The sequence below is a fragment of the Chinchilla lanigera genome, unplaced genomic scaffold (genome assembly GCF_000276665.1).
Source record: "Chinchilla lanigera isolate Chin_1 unplaced genomic scaffold, ChiLan1.0 scaffold00122, whole genome shotgun sequence".
NCBI classification, from domain to species: domain Eukaryota; kingdom Metazoa; phylum Chordata; class Mammalia; order Rodentia; family Chinchillidae; genus Chinchilla; species Chinchilla lanigera.
In genome coordinates this window covers 532,367-549,080 of record NW_004955523.1, presented here as the reverse complement: position 1 = coordinate 549,080, position 16,714 = coordinate 532,367, and the positions used below count along the sequence as shown (strand labels likewise).

At 44.3% G+C, this 16,714-nt stretch overlaps 1 protein-coding gene across 4 annotated transcripts in view; it reads right to left on the bottom strand.

Moving 5' to 3' along the window:
• Window positions 1–1,823: 1,823 nt before the first annotated feature.
• Mlh3 (mutL homolog 3) overlaps window positions 1,824–16,714 on the bottom strand; it is a 31,849-nt gene continuing 16,958 nt past the window's right edge. For all 4 annotated transcript variants that reach the window (XM_005409373.2, XM_005409376.2, XM_005409374.2 and 1 more), the window contains 7 exons: window positions 14,889–14,960; window positions 13,630–13,741; window positions 11,913–12,072; window positions 6,266–6,289; window positions 6,100–6,178; window positions 3,901–4,052; window positions 1,824–2,793 (listed from right to left, as the gene is read on the bottom strand). In XM_005409373.2, the coding sequence (XP_005409430.1) occupies window positions 2,671–2,793; window positions 3,901–4,052; window positions 6,100–6,178; window positions 6,266–6,289; window positions 11,913–12,072; window positions 13,630–13,741; window positions 14,889–14,960 (722 nt within the window). In that variant the 3' untranslated portion in view covers window positions 1,824–2,670. The remainder of the gene's footprint in view (window positions 2,794–3,900; window positions 4,053–6,099; window positions 6,179–6,265; window positions 6,290–11,912; window positions 12,073–13,629; window positions 13,742–14,888; window positions 14,961–16,714) is intronic.

The following is a 16,714-nucleotide window of genomic DNA, read 5'->3' as shown; positions in this document are numbered from 1 at the left end:
TCGAGCTCTACTCCAGTCGAACCACAAGGCTACACGCTAGTGAGTCCCTGACGAAGTGGACACGCGCTGACCGCGGCCGCCGGGCGCCAGCCCCGCCGCAGGCCCCGAGCCCCGGGCAGCGGGGTTCTGCGCTCTGCCGCCAGCCCTGCCGCACGCACGAAAGAAAAGGAAAAAACAAAGCCACAAATATACAGCGACTCCTCATAAACGCTATTTACTTATTTATTTTTGTTACTAAAGTCAGAAAACTTGAATGCCACTCTTGGCTTTATTGCTTACCTGCTGTATGATCTTAAATCACTCAGTATTCTGCCTTTGTTTTCCCTCTGTAAAATGGGAATAATAATAATACCTTTCTTATGTGCTGTCAGGAAACTGAAATAAAGTGCTGGGGATGTAGGTCAGTGCTAGACCGCCTACCTAGCGGGTGTCAGACCCTAGATTCCATGCAGTACTGAAAAGAAAAAAATTTCAAATAAGATAAGGCATATATGATAATTTATTTTATAAACGTTGCAGTTGCTGGGCATGGTGGTACATGTCTGTAATCCCAGCACTGTGGGAGGCAGAGGCAGGAGGATGGCAAGTCTGAGCCCAGGCAGGCTAATTTATCAAAAGCCTGTCTCCTGTCGCTCAGTGTAAAGGCCCTGGTTCAATCCCCAGTACTGAAGGGAAAAAAGAAGAAAAGTTTAAAATATCATATACCATATTGGTGTCAATAATTACTAAGAAAAAAATTGCTATTATGTATTAGAACAGTAAATGTAACTTTGAATATACTTTGTTCTTACACTTGTAAAAAAAAAAAAAAAAAAAAAGAACACTCTAACCAGCAATAAAAGTAGCCTATCAGATACTTTTGGCTAATAGGCTGCTTTATGCTGATGCATGCCACTGAATTTTATACATTAGTAAAATGCAGTAAGTATCTTACATTGCTCAGTCTGGCTAGGCAGGGGCACTGGTCACATAACTCATACAGAGTTTTTCCAACCCTCGCCTGCTCTCAGAGAAACGCAGCAGTTTGGGATATGAATAGCAGAACCTTTCTGAAATCCCATCCCATCACTAAGAGGTACGGTAACACTTTTTAAAACCCAGCAAAATGGTGTGGTCTACAAGATTTTTCAAATTCCTGGGACAGGTTTCTTCCATGCAGCTCCAGAGAGTAGGAGTAAGGCCCAAGGCCATGGCTTCCCCTGGGCCTGCCGGCGGGACCTCTGACAGCCTTGCAGAGCCCCTGAAAACACCCTCCTCTTCATGGTCACAGCTCCTAGTGGATGAAAACCCTACTCCTACGGACTCAGTAGGATGAAGCCATGCTAGCAGTGCCTCTAACTACAAGGATCCCCGCAAGGGAGCGAAGGCTTCCTGCAGCTGCCTGAGGCCCACGCTCCTGAAGGCAACGCTTGCTTTGATTACTAAGACTCAGTCCAGGGCTGCTGGCAAACAGACTTTCTTCCAGGAGTGGAAGAAAAGTTTTGTTTCCTGTTTTGAAAAGTGAAGGGAATTACTTCATTAATATGCAGGCCAATTTGAGCAGGCTGGTCAAGAAACACTGAAGTGGAGATTCCCACTGCAACATCTAATTGTACAGCATCTTACTAGGTATACAGTACACACTGTCGTTGTAATGAACACTACCAGCTGTTTCCCCTCCACACTTAGTCAGTTGGGTCCTATTAACCACAAATTAAGTCATCTGAAAAGGGAAGACACAGATTAAGGACGGCACTGCCAGCAGGTGTGGAAACATCAGTCTTGGGCCAAGGTCAAATTATAAGGCTATTATACAGGCACACTGTAATAAACTCAAGACACAATTTGAAAGGGGCTGGAAGAACTTTGTTTCCAAAAAGAGAAAAGAACAGTAGAACATCGTATTTGGTTTGGTTGAAAGAATAAATGCTGCCATTTTGACCTGATAAATGCTTTCACATAAAGAAACACTTCAGAAAGTACAAGGCAAATCATATTTTTAAAAAGAAGCTTACTGTACGTTTACTGGTTTGGGATATTCAGGATATGAACATTAGTCTCTTTAAGTTTTTAAAAATCAGTAAAATAAACTAACAACAAAAAAACCCAGGAACTGGACATTTTCTCTATTTTATCTTTGCCTGTGTTTCTCTTTATCAAAAGTTTTTAATCCCTGAGATAATTTACTTACAGCCCTGACGGAAGACCTCAGGAACGTGAAGAGGCAGCAGGGGACGTGAGGAAGACTGGGGAAAGGACGCCGAGGGAGAAACACCAAGGGCGGTCGAGGAAAGCACAGGAGCCCCCGGGCTTCAGCAGCGGGTCAATTACACAGTCACAAACTCAGAAGTTGGAAAAAAGTGCCCCCAAACCACCACCTTCAAACAGGCCACCCACCACTCTGACAATTAATCACTGAATGTTATCACTAAATAAGTTACAAAAGGCAGATCTTTTACAGCAATCTCTTGTACCCATGGCTGCAAATGAGCGAACGGTCTCAGCCTTCAATTCCATGTGGCTGCCCAGGTAGAGGGAACATCTGCTCCAGAAAGACTGATGTAAAGGACCGTGCTCCAGGGGGCTGACTCGGCCAAGCACAAGTGCTGCTGCTGCTCATGCTCTCTGCTCAGGGGTACACAGCAGCCTCCTCCAGCCCCTCTGGCTCCTCACAGACCACTGAGTCCGTTCTCACGGGGGCTCACAAGGAGCCAGGGACTGCTGCAGGCTCTGCTTCGGATCACAGCCCTCTGCTTGTCCAAAGAGATGCCAAGCCTGGGCCATTTTTCGAAGTTTAGCAAGGTTAGGTTTAATCTGCAGGAAGAAAGAGAGTAACTCCAGTTAGCAATATGAAAAGCCAGGAGCACAGAAGTATCTCATGCATGGCTCTTCAAATCTGTTTAGACTTCTAATTTCTGGACTCAGAAAAGATTACAGAGTTCCTTAGGAGTAGTGAGACTGTAAACTTTAAATCCAGAATCTCATCTCTTCACCAATGGAGACAGAACTTTTATTTCATTTTATTGTCATGTGAAACAGAGTTTTTAATAGCACAAAATCAATGAGATGAGTCAGGAAATATTAGTACCTGCAAACTCCGGGCAAGAAAAGCTGTTATAGCCTTTAGTAGGAGGGAAAAAAAAAAAGATCTGGAAGTCAGCAATATGGATCCTACTACTATGTGCTCATGGTCAGTTTTTTTTCTTTCTTTCTTTTTTTTATTTTGAATCCAGCAACTGAACTCAGAACCTTGCGCCCGCCAGGTAGGCGCTTGTACCACTGAGCTATATCCCAGGCCCTGTTTCTTTTGTTTTCCTTTTTCTTTTTTACGTTCTGTTTCATTTATGATCATACCAAGGATAGAAAATGTTCTTAAACTATGCTGGGCCTTTATTCCACTACTCACATCACAGCTCGTGGGCTGCTGAGGAATCGGGGCCACAGCAGAATGTGGAGTTCTCTTCCTAGGCTTGGTTTCCTTGAAGATCCTCAAAGCACAACTCAAGACAGACTTGGAGATGACCAGATACACCTAACAGGTCAGTGTTTTTAGCACATACTATCAAGAAACTGGATGTCTAGGCTGCATTTCATCAACACTGAATTTGCTGTACTTCTACCTGCTTTCCCTGCCTCCAGCAAGAATTTCTGTATCTTAGCAAACCTAGACCCAGCAGGCAACAGATGTGAGGCATACACCAGTCTGTACATGTGTTAAGGTTAAAAACACAGAGCCATCATGGGGATAATCTGACAGTTTAGTCTAAGCTCCATTTTGAATGTGAACTGGAAGACAAAATCAGTAGGCTCTAAATGAATTTCCAATGCATGTTTCCCAAAACTTTCATACTCTGGGAAGCATTAAGGCAGATCACATCAGGAGGCAGAAGATGAACTGTGCTCCCGTGAGTCACCGTGTACCTGTTTCTCATGCCCCAAGTGGCCCAGGTCGGCCAATGGCAGCATGGACGGCCTTCCATGAGCGCACTGGAAAGGCAGCTGGCACCAGGACAGAGCTTCAATAAGGCGGTAGCTCTCCTCAGGGCTCAGGCGGTCGTTAAACTTAATGGCCCCTGAACACAAGAGAGAAACCAGAAGGTTAAAGTGCGCAGGGCGAGAAACCAACACCCACCCTGGGCGGGAGCCAAGCATCGGGGAGAGTAACGTATTTCTCAGCTTCCTTTTTTTTGGTACCGGGAATTGAACCCAGGACCTTGTGCTTGCCAGGCAGGTGCTGCGCCGCGGAGGTGCGTCCCCGGCCCTCAGAGTCTTTAATATGGCTATAACACCGCTTCAGACCGGCACTTATGGCCAAGGGTCACAGTCAGGCTTTAAAACCGACCTTCTGTCTCTTAGCTTTTCCTCACGGGCTGTCCCTCTAGTCCCTGTGAAAGGTCCTCCTCTGGTTACAATCTTGCTTTCAGGGTTTTTGTCAGAGGCAAGAGCAGCATGCGTATTTACTGACTTAGGGTCTGTGAGGCTGAAGTCACCATCTGTCTGCGGATTGTCCCACAGCAACCTCCGATTTTCCCCTTACATGCCCATTTTATTTGCTCTTTTTTTCTAATTTCCATAATAGCCTTCCTAATTTAAACTCTCATTTTGTTAAAATCTGCTTTTATTGCTACATTAATTCACTCAGTCAACAAATATTTCTTGTGGGCCAGGGATAGATCTCAGTGGCATAAGTGCCTGCCTGGCAAGTGCAAGGTCCTGGGTTTGATTCCTGGTACCAAAAAAAAAAAATTCTTTCCTTAAACTCTTAAAAAAAACCAAAAAGCTTTAAAAAAATATTTCTTAAGCATAAATTCTGTATGAAGAGCTTGACAAGCAGTAAATGAGACAAATGCTCTCCCCTCATAAAGCCTATGGTCTAACAGGTGAGACAGACATTAAACAAATAATTATATAATAATTTAAATCACAGTTACTATAAAACATAGAATGTGAATATATAATTGGAAAATCAGAGCCAGTTTAGGAGGTCAGGAAAGGCTTTCTTGGCAAATTGATTTTTAGGCTCCAACCTTGGGTTAAAAAAGACTGACTAAGGAACGAGCAGAAGGGTGTTTCAGGTGAGGGCAGCATGGTGCAGGGCCCGAGATGACAGGAGTTTGGCCCCAGGAAGGGCAGGACCAAAGAAGCAGGTCCGAGCACAGAGCGCCAGGGGGTGTGGCGGAGGTGAACTTGAAGAGGCAGGCGAGGGCCGCGCCAGGCGGCCTCTTCGGGCCGCGGGAAAGTGCGGCGTTTTGGTACTAAGCGCAGCAACTCCTCCTGACGCATTTTGGTAGAAGAATGGCCCGCTCACAGGGATGCCTCGAGAAGATTCCCCAGGTGCTGAAAGACAATGGCTCTGACCAGGAGCCAGAATGGGTGCGAGGAGCCAAGAGAGTTCAGCGTCCCAAGGAGGAGGAAGCAGCCGTGGAGGCGGACGCACGGCGGGATTCAGGGTGAGTTTGAAGATGGCCATGATGAAATCCGTAGTTATGAGCAGTGAAGGCAGGACAAAGGGGCAAAGGACTTGCGGGCGCCTGCGGGAGACGGATGGTGACACGGTGGCAGGAAGCGCAGAGAGGGGACTGAGGAGACGGGCAAGCGGGGGCTGTTAGTGGGCTGGAGGCCCACCGCCACGGTTCCAGGGTGAGCTCCCCAACACCCCTTTCTGTAATTTATCACCTGTAATGCCCTCTGTGTCAGATCTCCAGGCTTCGGTGCCACTTCCCTGGCTGCCCTTCTCTCTCACCAGCCTCATTTCCTAATGCTCTTTGCTGCTGCTCACGCTGGGGACTCATTTTTGCCCCCGCGTCTGCACAAGCTGCTTCCTCTCCCCGTGGCGAACTCCCTCTTTCCAGTCTGAACACCTTGCCCTTGGCCCTCTGAACTTGGCTACAAGGGCAGCTCTTTCCTCTGCTCGTGCACACCCGCCTGCACCGTCATGCGTGTAGGCGCTGTGCTTTGTGGAAGTTATTTTTTAGGCTTTAGTTTTGAGTGTTCAGTTTCTTGGTCTGCATTGTACTTTTCAAGGGGCGAGCAGAAATAAGCCTTCTGCCTCTTTCATAATCACTGGAGGGCGGCCAGCACACAGCACAGAGGCTCACAGCTGGCCACGGAGGCTCTTACCATGGCAGGCTTGGGAGGCCAGCACCTTCTGCACCGTCAGCGGCAGTGTCCCTTGGATGCCTCTGGTGGTCTGGAGCAGCTGCATTAACAAGAGGAGGGGACAGGACAATGAAGCCTTCCGCGCATGGTGCCTCTGTGTGAACCCCGAGATGAAAGGACAGCTTACCTCGACTTGTTCCCGAATAAACTCCTACAAGGTGAAAAGGAAAAGAGGAGAGATCAATCTACTTTATGTTTCATTGCCTTTTGATAGTTTATAAATATCCTAATTTTCTTCTCTAAGACATACCTCCTGAAGAAGAGAGTCCTAGCAGTACAACACTTACATACAAACTTATTTGTTTAAGCCTATTTGTTTATATTTATAATCTTGCCAGAACAAGTGTAATATTACAGACAAGCTGAGAATAAATATACAAAAATCATCAGTACAACTGTGTAGTCACTTAAATATTAAAAACATTAAGTAAATAGTCGTTTCCCACAGGCTTTTTGGGACAATTTCTTTTAGGTCAAAAAGCTCATTTTATGAAGCATTTTGTTGAGAAGTTTCTTCTCCCTTGAATATCTCTGTCCATGAGTTGACCTTTTCAACAGTTACATCCTAGTAGGTATTACTGACAAAAGAACATTAAAGAAAGTTAAAGCCGATGCTGTTTACTTCCACCAATATTTAGCCTTTGGAGGTACAACGCATATTTTGAGATATAGCACATTTCATTAACTCTTCGTAAATCCCAATGGGGTGACTTCCTCCCCGTCTTCCTTTTTTCCTTTTCCCTTTCTGGACTCCCTCCCACCCTCCTTTTCCATCTCTCCCTCTTTTCCCCTTCCCTTCTCCATCCCTCCCTTCCTTCCATCCTCCCTTCATTTTTCCTGCTGTAGTACTTGGGACTAAACCCACAGCCTTTGCTCAAAATATTTTTTTATTTTGAGACAGGGTCTTGCTAAGTCATTAAATTGTCCAGGCTGGGTTAGAACTTGCAATCTTCCTGCCTCAGCCTCCCAGAGTATTGGGATTTTTTGGGGGGTGGGGTACCCTAATGTCCAGCCAGGGTGATTTTCTTTTTAAATCTTGGATAATTCTTTCTATATACTCTAATCTACATGCCTGTAAATGAGCACAGTTATTAAGAACTAGGTGGTAGATACTATCTTGTATCTACTTCAAAAGCCACACATTTTTCAAAACCAACCTAAATAGAAAGATGTCTCATAATACCTACCCCATTAATAAAACAGTGTGGACAGAAATCAAACCTAACTTCTTTGCTATTGTGGAACTGCAAAACATCAATTTGTAAGCCTGGTGAGGGGAAGAAAGGACTCAGTCTCAGCCATTTTTTACTTCAGGGGTTCAATTAATACTACATAATTTAAACAATGTTAAAAGGGCCCAGTTCACCAGGCTGTGGTACAGAACATTACAGAAGTATGTATTAATCTTTCCACTGCTAGCACTCAAGTAGCCCCCTCTTCAAAATACCAAGCTATTCCAGAATCAACAAAATCTCTTCTGATCAGCCTGACTTAATGTGATCAAGATTTTCTGAAACTGCAGGCTTTGTTTCAATTTGAGGTAAACTCCTTAATGGTAGTCTTTGAAGTAACTTCGGGAAAGTTTTTATTATAACTTTCTGGTGAAATTTTTAGGGATTAAATTACAATAAAAGATTCGAACAGATCCTATCTTTGAGGTTGAGACAACCTGGAGCACAAGTCTTAGCAGCCACGAGCTCTGCGGAAAGAAGAGCGCTGCTGGCAGCAAAGCAGAGCTGTCCGATCAAAAGGCGAGCCTGGGGAGGAACACCAAGGTGCCTAGAAGCGGGCACTGTTCGCTTCCTCTCACCCTCGAGTCGCCTCGCTTTCTCTGCCTACAAACGTGCGCAGGTCTCTTCCGGCTTGAACAGACCCCTCCTCAGCCTCCGCTTCCTGCCCCACACTTGGGGCCCACGCCGTGCCCCTCCCTTGGAAGGTCCGCCGGTGTGGCCTCGCTGCCCTCCCTGCGCGCGGCTGACCCCAGCCCACTTCTGCCGACCCCGTGCTGGGAGGTGACCCCACGAGACTCCCTTGTCCTCTCTGGAGCCAAAGCCACCTTCTCAGGCTTTGCTTCCTGGCCACCGCTGCCATGCTCTTCTTGTTCACAGCTGCCCTGGGTCTTGGGAATACTTCCTCTCCCTGGATTGCTTCCCTCCTCACAACGTTCCCTCATCTTCACAGTGTCCTTTCAGCAGTCACTTTCCAGCCCTCTGCCAAACGCACATGGTGAAGGCCGGGGTGCTGCAGAGTGAGTCTTCTGTGCTCTCCTTCACTCTCCATATTCTTCCAGGACAAGCTTACTTCCTCCAGCCTTCTCCAGTTTCTGCTATTATAAAAATGTGCGTGCTATAAACTCTCGGATAGACAGATGCAGTCCGGATGTCTCTTCCGGGTGCTGAATCTGAAGGTCTGTCTGCCCACTGGACATCCCGTCTGCGGCGGAGCCCTCTGTGCCTGCGATGAGCCTGTCATCTACCTCCTTGCTAGGAGTGCTTCTCCTCCAACTTCCCTCTCTGCAGATGGCACCACCCTTCTTTCATCTAGCAAGAACCCTCGAAGCACTGTTATAAACCTTTTCTCCTTTATTTCTTTTATATTCTGTTGCTCACCAGGTCTTCTTGATTCTATCTCTCAAGTTAGGTCTTGCATATGACTGTCCTCTGCATTCCCACCACTAGTGACCCAGTTAAAGCCTCCGCTGCTCATAGCTGAACCAGTGCTAAAGCCTTTGCAGTGCTCACCTTGCCTGAAATCATTCTACCCCATGACTTATCTACAAGTCTACCTTTTCATTTTTTATTTGGATATTACTCAAGTAATTCCGATTTCTAGACAAATGGTAGACTGAGTTGATGCACATTTGCTTGTGCTCCGAATAGGGAGAGCTAGAGAGAAAGAAGGAGTACAAACTGTAAGAAAAAAGAACTGGCAGATTTGCAAATGAACCAAATAAAACTCCTGTAAATAAAAAGTCTACTCATCGAAGTAAAAACTCCGTGTGTAAGTAAAGATGTCATTACAAGCAGATGAGAGGAGGGACACAAGGAGGGCGGAGATGTGAGGCGCACGCGCCCCAGCACCCCCCGTGAGTGTGATCACTGTGTACTGCCGACCTGTACCAGTACACATAAAAATTAGAGAAACGAAAAGCAGATGGAGAGACTTTCGTTCACTGGAACAGACACGAAGGAAATTTCCCAGAATGTCCCAGAGAGGGTAAGTGGCGTGCAGAGTAGCACAGCAAGGCACTACAGATGTCTCCTGGGATGTACTTCCTGGAGAAGAGGATGGGGGAGAAGGAGGTTTGAAGAGATGATGCTGCCCCCTTTCCAAACTGAAGAAGCACGACGAACCCCCTGAAGAGAGGGAACGCAACTCCCTGCAACTCCAGCATGCCAGAGACAAAGAATAGTCTTCAAAGCAAACAGACAGACACTCAGATACTTACAGTGTGACAGACTGGCAGGGGGCTTCTGTGGCACAAACGGAAGTCAAAGGTAATGGGATATTTTGGAAATGCTGGGGGATAACTAGCATGTGGAAATTTTCTTTAGTGTTTACTTTCTAATGGTAATTTTTTGGACACAGGATTTCACTATGTGGTTCAGGCCTGGCCTTAAATTCATGTGTACCCCTGGCTGGCCTCGAACTTCCAGCAATCCGCTTGCCTAGTCTCCAGTGCTGGGATTACAGGTGTGCCACCATGCCTGGCCTAGAATTCTGCTTCTAACTAGACAGTCATTGAAGTGTGAAGGCAAAATGAGGTTTTGGCACAGTGTACCATTCATGGGCTCTTAGTAAAAGAACATTAAGAAATTTACTTTAGTAAAAAGAAAACAGAAGGAATAAATAGGATACAACAGGCAACAGTGAACAGACTCTGTAAGTATTCTGATCAAACAAATAACTGAAATTAGTGATAACTGAAGGACTAAAATCAAGGTGGAATTAAATACTAAACAAGAAAATGGAAGACCAGTGGGGAATGATGGGAAATAAAAGGTTCAAAGGTTTTTGAACATTTTAGAAACAGAATAGAGAATCAAATTGCCTCCAAACTTTGCTAAGTATGTACGCTAAAATTCAAGGCTAAACTGGGCATGGAGGCTCAGGCAGGAGGCTTGCTGCAAGTTTGAGGCCAGCCTGGTCTATAAAGTGAGTTCAAGGCCAGGCTGAACTGCATAGCAAGACCCTGTCTCAAAAAAAAAGGAAGAAAAATAACGTAGAGTAAAAATTTAATAACAATCCTAATGCCTTCAATGTCACGTCCCAGCAGTAGCTTTCCAAACCTCTGCCAAAGCACGTAAGTAATCATACTGAAAATTCTTTTCATTTCTTCCAGTATTGGGGATTGAACCCAGGCCTTCATGCATGCTAGGCAAATGGTCCATTACTAAGCTATACCCGTGACCCTCTTTTGAAAAGATTTTTAAATATTTATTTTGTTTTTTTGAAGCAGGGTCTTATGTAGCTCAGGCTGGCCTTGAACTCTCGATGATCTTCCTGTCTCAGCTTCCCAAGTGTATGCTACCATGCCCAGCAAAATTTTTATTTTACTTATTTTTGTAGTACTGGGAATTGAACGCAGGGCTAGATCCTGAGCCCTTTTAAATTTTTTGAGACAGGATCTTGCTAACCTGTTTAGTGGCCTAGGCTGGGCTCACACTTGCAATCCTCCTCCCTCAGCCTTCCAAAAGTGCTGGCATCACACCTGGCTCTTAGGTATGTATGTATCTTAGTTGTATGTATCTTAGTTGGAGCCCTATCTTGATAGTTCCCCATATATAGGACCTGCTTCAAGTCTCTGGTATGGGCTCCTCTGTCTAGAATGCCCTCTCCACTCTTCCACATTTTGGCAGATTCCTACCTTTCTGCTATGGCTTCTATCCATCTATTTTTTTTTTTTTTTTTTTTTTTCTTTTGAGACAGGATCTCACTATGCAGTTCAGGCTGGCCTTGAACTCACTTTGTAGCCCAGGCTGGTCCTGAACTCGAAATGATCCTTCTGCCTCAGCCTCCCGAGTACTGGGATTACAGGTGTGCGCCACCATGCCCAGCTATGGCTTCTATCTAGATGTCCCCCCGAAGGCTGTGTACTCACAGGTAGGGCTTTTGGGAGGTGCTGGATCTAGGGTGTGTGAGGCTGGGATTAAGGGCGTGTGTCATTAAATTACTCCACTGATTTGGTTAGCATGGTTCTGAGTACAGATCATTGGAAGGCCCATAGGGATATAGGTGACACCATCCAAAAAGCTTGCAGCCCGGATAAGGTAAAAGGGAGAGATGGAAAGCGGCTGCTCATGCCCGCTGCCTTTTGCCTGCCATGCCAACCTTCTCTCCTGTGCAATGCCCCTCTGCCTGGGAGCCAGCTGACCATGGACTCAAATCTCTACAAACTGAGCTAAAACAACCCTTTCCTCCTTTAACTTGTGGGTGTTGGGTACTGTATCAGTGATGAGAAAAGTAACTTCCTATGACTTTTTGTAAGAAAACAGCCTTTCTGTAGCAGCTTCCTTCACCTCTTCCTGGGTACAGTAATCATTCTGTTTCCAAAACACTTTTTGAATATGCCTAGCTATATTGCACTGCACTATAAATACCTAAATGTCCTTCCTTCTCCCCGAGAGCTAATTCATCTTCAAATCTCTCGAAGCGCACACACTGGAGGAAGGTAACATAAATGCATGCTAAACAGAGGCCAACGAAGAGACTCTGGACAAATGTGAGGGGATTACCACCTAGCAGTCTCCTGCACACAGGAAGCTATGTCTTACCTCCACAATACTCCTGGTCACAGTAGACCTTCCTCTTCGAAGTTCATTGGCTTCTCTTTCTACAAAACAGAGTGGTACTTTTCCCACAAGGACCAGACAATCGCTAGTGTCTGGAAAGGTAAATTCAAGACCCAAGTCTTCCAGATTTTTGTGGTAACACCTGAGGAGACAGGTAAATGTAAATCTGTTACTTCACCCACATTTCACGACTAGTTCCAAAGGCTTGATAGACTCTCAAAATCTTGTATACAAGTTGTATTGTTTTTCTCACATTTATGTGTTTAAGATTTTATTATCAAATTTTTTTGATTCCAGTAGTTGCCCCTATATGCGGCTTCACTATCCAAGATTTAGTTACCTGTAGTCAACCATGATCCAAAGATAATACATTCCAAATGTAAATAATTCATTAACAAAAGTTTTTAGGTACTGGGGACTGAACCCAGGGGGCTGTGCATGCTATGCACTCACTCTGCCATACAGGTAACACCCCAGCCACAAACTTTAAGCTGCACATCATTCTCAGGAACACGATCAAATCTCACACCGCCCTGCTGAATCATCCCTTTGTGCAGTCTCTCCAGCTGACCTCACTACATACCTGCTGGTCACTCAGATACCGGATCACACGTCTCAGTATAGTAGTGTCAGTGTTCATACAACCCTTACTTTCCCTAATAATGGTCCCAGAGCACAAAAGTAGTGATGCAAAAGAGGCCTGAGCGCGTGAAGCATGAAAGGACCGACTGACACTACGTGGCAATGCTGACAGCATGCAGAGAAAACACAGCAAGCTAAGGCCAGAGCGTCTCAGTTCTCAGAAACCACTGGACGTCCCAGGACAGTCTCTGTGGGGAGGGAGAGAAGGGCACACTACTCTACACCAAGCCTCTTTTCTTTCTTCTTCAATTTCCCTGTAAGAGAATCAATTTCTTTCTACATCTTGTGCCTAAATTTTATTTTTCACTGAGGAATTGTTAACTTCTCGCCGCTGGAACTTGAAGGAGTTTGGCACAAAGAAAAGTTCTGAGAAATGTTTTGAATCAGCATTCAAGCAGGGAGCTAATTAACAGCCCAAGAACTGAGAAGTCCTGATTAACAGGGATGTAAATAAATGAATCTGCCTTTCATATAAATTATGCCCTCGAGAAAAAGATACATTGGTAGTAGTATATTCCCAAACCTGAAATAAACTGATACACAATATATCCTTTTTTATTTTCATGATTTGTACTGTCCAGAAGTGGGAAAATGTCCTATCTTGTGATTCACTATATGATTTGCCCCTGCTTTATATTCCAGTGTTTTACTTTCTTCCTAGTAAGATTATGGTAATGAAGACTAGAATGAACCAGGGCAAAGCAGAATGGAAGCAATTACTGCACTGACTTTGCCTTCAGAAACAGCACAGCATAAACACTTGACTGTTCCAAGAAATGGGAAGAGTGTTCTAAGCCAACTGCTGGAAAAAATTATCAGGGAAACCCTATCCTACACTCAACAGCTGTGATACAGTGGGAAGAATGGCATTTGAAGTCGAAGACCGCCTCTGACCGCCTGCTCCACCCTGAAAATCTGCTCTGACCGAGAACAAGCTGGTAACCTCTCCTTGTCTCAGCTTCCTCCTCCTCTGAATGGAACAATGGTTATGCTCAGGCCTCCCGGAACCACTGTGAGAACTTACACTGTCAACGTCCCCTCCCCACCATGCACCGACCTTAGGAGTCTCCTCTGTTCCTCTGTCACTGTTATCTCTAGTGGAGGGATTACAGTGGAGGACAGTAATTTTTTCCGACCACCGCCTTGGGGTTGTTGCTTCTCATATGAGTCTATTAGAAGAAAGATGAATAGGTTAAGGGTAGAAGAAAAGTCTTTTATATTCAAACAACAATGACGCATTGTAAAGCACAGCCATGATCCAAGTGTCCTAGTGCTTAGTAATGTGTTCAGTGTTCAGTTCTAGACTTTGGATTTCCATTATTAAAATGAATCTAGGAAACACCAAGCCAGGCTTAAATCTCATATTCAAATGAACAGGACAATGTCCCTACAGGTAATGCCTGTGGTTAACACCAGAGGCGCACAACCTGGATCCCTGGGGAAATGTGTAGGTTTACCACATGACCCTATGGCTCAGGAACTCTTCCTGCAGAAGGCTCTCCCAACCCTGAACACAATTCTCTGTGCTATTCCCAAGTGGTGCAGGGCCCATAGTAAGTAAGCTTTTCTCACACTGTTTTTGTTATCTTTCCCAACCCTTAGGCTTTCATTTTATAAGGAGGAATGAAAATAGTAGCAATATCATTGTCCTTCTAGCCCATGAAATATCTTCCTAGGTCCTCACCTAACTCTTTGACACTAAGGTTTTTCATTACTTGACCATGGAAGTAAAGATTTTCCTGGCATTTTACCTCTTGGTGAACACACTGCCTCATGATGACACAGATGCTTAGCAAAAGCTAAAAAGCACACCCTGACTTTGGGAATATATACAAAACAGTACTAGTATGGGCTGCCTGTGGGAAGAGAAACTACATGGGACTTTGGACAAGGGTATAAAGGAGGATTTATTGCATTTCCTTTTGCACTTTCTAGAATTGGATCTATCTGATCATACTACGTCTGCAAAGGTAAACTAGATTTTGACATAAAAACAATCCAACTGGCTTTCTGAGCTGACAAACGGTGGAGAAGGCACACCAAGATCATGTGGGCATATGCAGAGGCACCTTTGTGCAGAGCGTCACTGTTAGCCCAATTTAATAAATATGCAGCAAAGATGCCTTTGACCATGTATATAAAACTTGTTTAAATTAGTAAATGAGCTACCACACTCATTCAGTTATAATACAAGCCAAACAGGAGGACTTTAGCTTAAATTTTTAAATGTATAATACATCTTTTCTCATAATAGTTACAGTGAGGAATCTACTTCTGCTGGAGTCTCCAATCTTTTCCTCTCAGATAGGTCCTTACCAGTAATCAACTGCTCTAAACGAATGCGCTCATGGGCAGCATGTTGATCCACCAAGATTAACAAGTTTCCACCTACAAGATGATCAAGAGTTACTGAGGTATCAACTTCTGGATCAAACTTAAAATAATCATGTGCAGAATCAAAAAAGCTTAATTCAACCTACTTAACAACACAACTGTAAGAGAAAATACATTGAGTAGTAATGATTGTATATTTTTTTTCCTAAAAAGTAGAAATGGGGAAAATAATACTTTTATCCCTGATGAAAAATTCTTTAGTTCATCAGTGCTTCATTTGTAAAACAAGATTAAAGTCTGAAATGTTTAAATACTGATTTTATTTATTAAGGTAACTTGAAGGCAATGAAGAATCATTTGACATTATTATAATCAGCTGGTGTTGATTTGCAAGGTATTCTGAAACTCCTGAAGAATGTACTTCTTGTACACTTTAGATCAGAGGCCAGGAATGTTTTCTGTGAAAGGGCAGACAGAAAATATTTCAGGCTTGTTGAGCCAAGTGCTTTCTGTCACGACTACTCAAGTGTTCACATTGAGCCAGAGCAGCCACAGACATTATGTATTCCAATAAAACTTTACTCATAGACACTGAAATAAAAATTTCATTCAACTTTACTGTGTGGAAAAATACTCTTGTTTTTCCAACCATTTAGGAACGTAAAGCCATAATCTCCCTAGCTGGATCTGCCACAGCTCCAGATGCTGCTTCAGACTGGGTCTTCGCTCAGGCTGTGAGTCACCTTGGCACTGATGTAAATACAGCTCCGGATCTTGCAGAGTAACGCTGGACACAGCCTCTGCGACTCTCAGACTCCTGGGTGTGCCCGCCTGCAGGTGGCTGGGAGAGTGGGGCTCCGGACTCTCAAGAACAAGTGAGGAGCCCAAGTCTGGGCCCAAGTAGCCACACCTACAGTGGGGCCTCTTCTCACTGGCAGGAAGGCTGCATGGCATTGGTACATGCTTTAGCCTTATAATTTTATTACTTTTGGCCAAAAGGTTGAGTGTACTGCTACTGATTATACTGGACTAGAGCAATTCCAAATAAGTAAGGCCTATTTTTCCTACTCCTATCAAAAGATTTGAAAATTTTTCTATGACACTATCAAATTTGTGGCCTGAGAGGTTAGGGATTAAAGGAAAATAAAGACAATAAATTTTCTGACAGCACTTTCAACAAGAACAGCCCCTACAATGCTGAGTTTTAAATTCCTTTGAGGGTAGGAGTTGCAGCAGCTGTGATGAATCCTGAACATCCTGTAAGGGCATGGGCAAAGCAATGGAATAAATCATAACTGAGAGACTTGCTTCAAACTGGAAACTAGACCCGGTGTGAATTATCAAGCGTCAGAGGACCTCTGAAATCAAGTGTGCACCTGACTCACAGAATGGTTTATCTTTTCATTGTCTACAATGTTTGTGCCATTTTCCATTCCTTGAATGAAGCAGAACACAGGAGGTCATTTACTCACGACAGAAGCTATGTTTTTAATAGTCCAACACAACAGGATAGGAGCTTCACAAAGGCAGAGATTTTGGTCTGTTGTCCAATCTCATATAAAAAAGTGCCTGGCACTTTGTGGGTACTCAATAAATATTTATACAATAAAGGAGTGAATCCGTATTCCTTAGGGTGTGATAACTGAACAAACTGTATCTTATTATTGACAGAAACATACAACATACAAATGCCAACATATAGCATTCTTTTACTATAATTTAAAATAATAATATATGTTTGTCCATTAAAATATGTAAGTATCGGGGGCTGGGGATTTAGCTCAGCGGCAAAGCGCCTGCCTGGCATG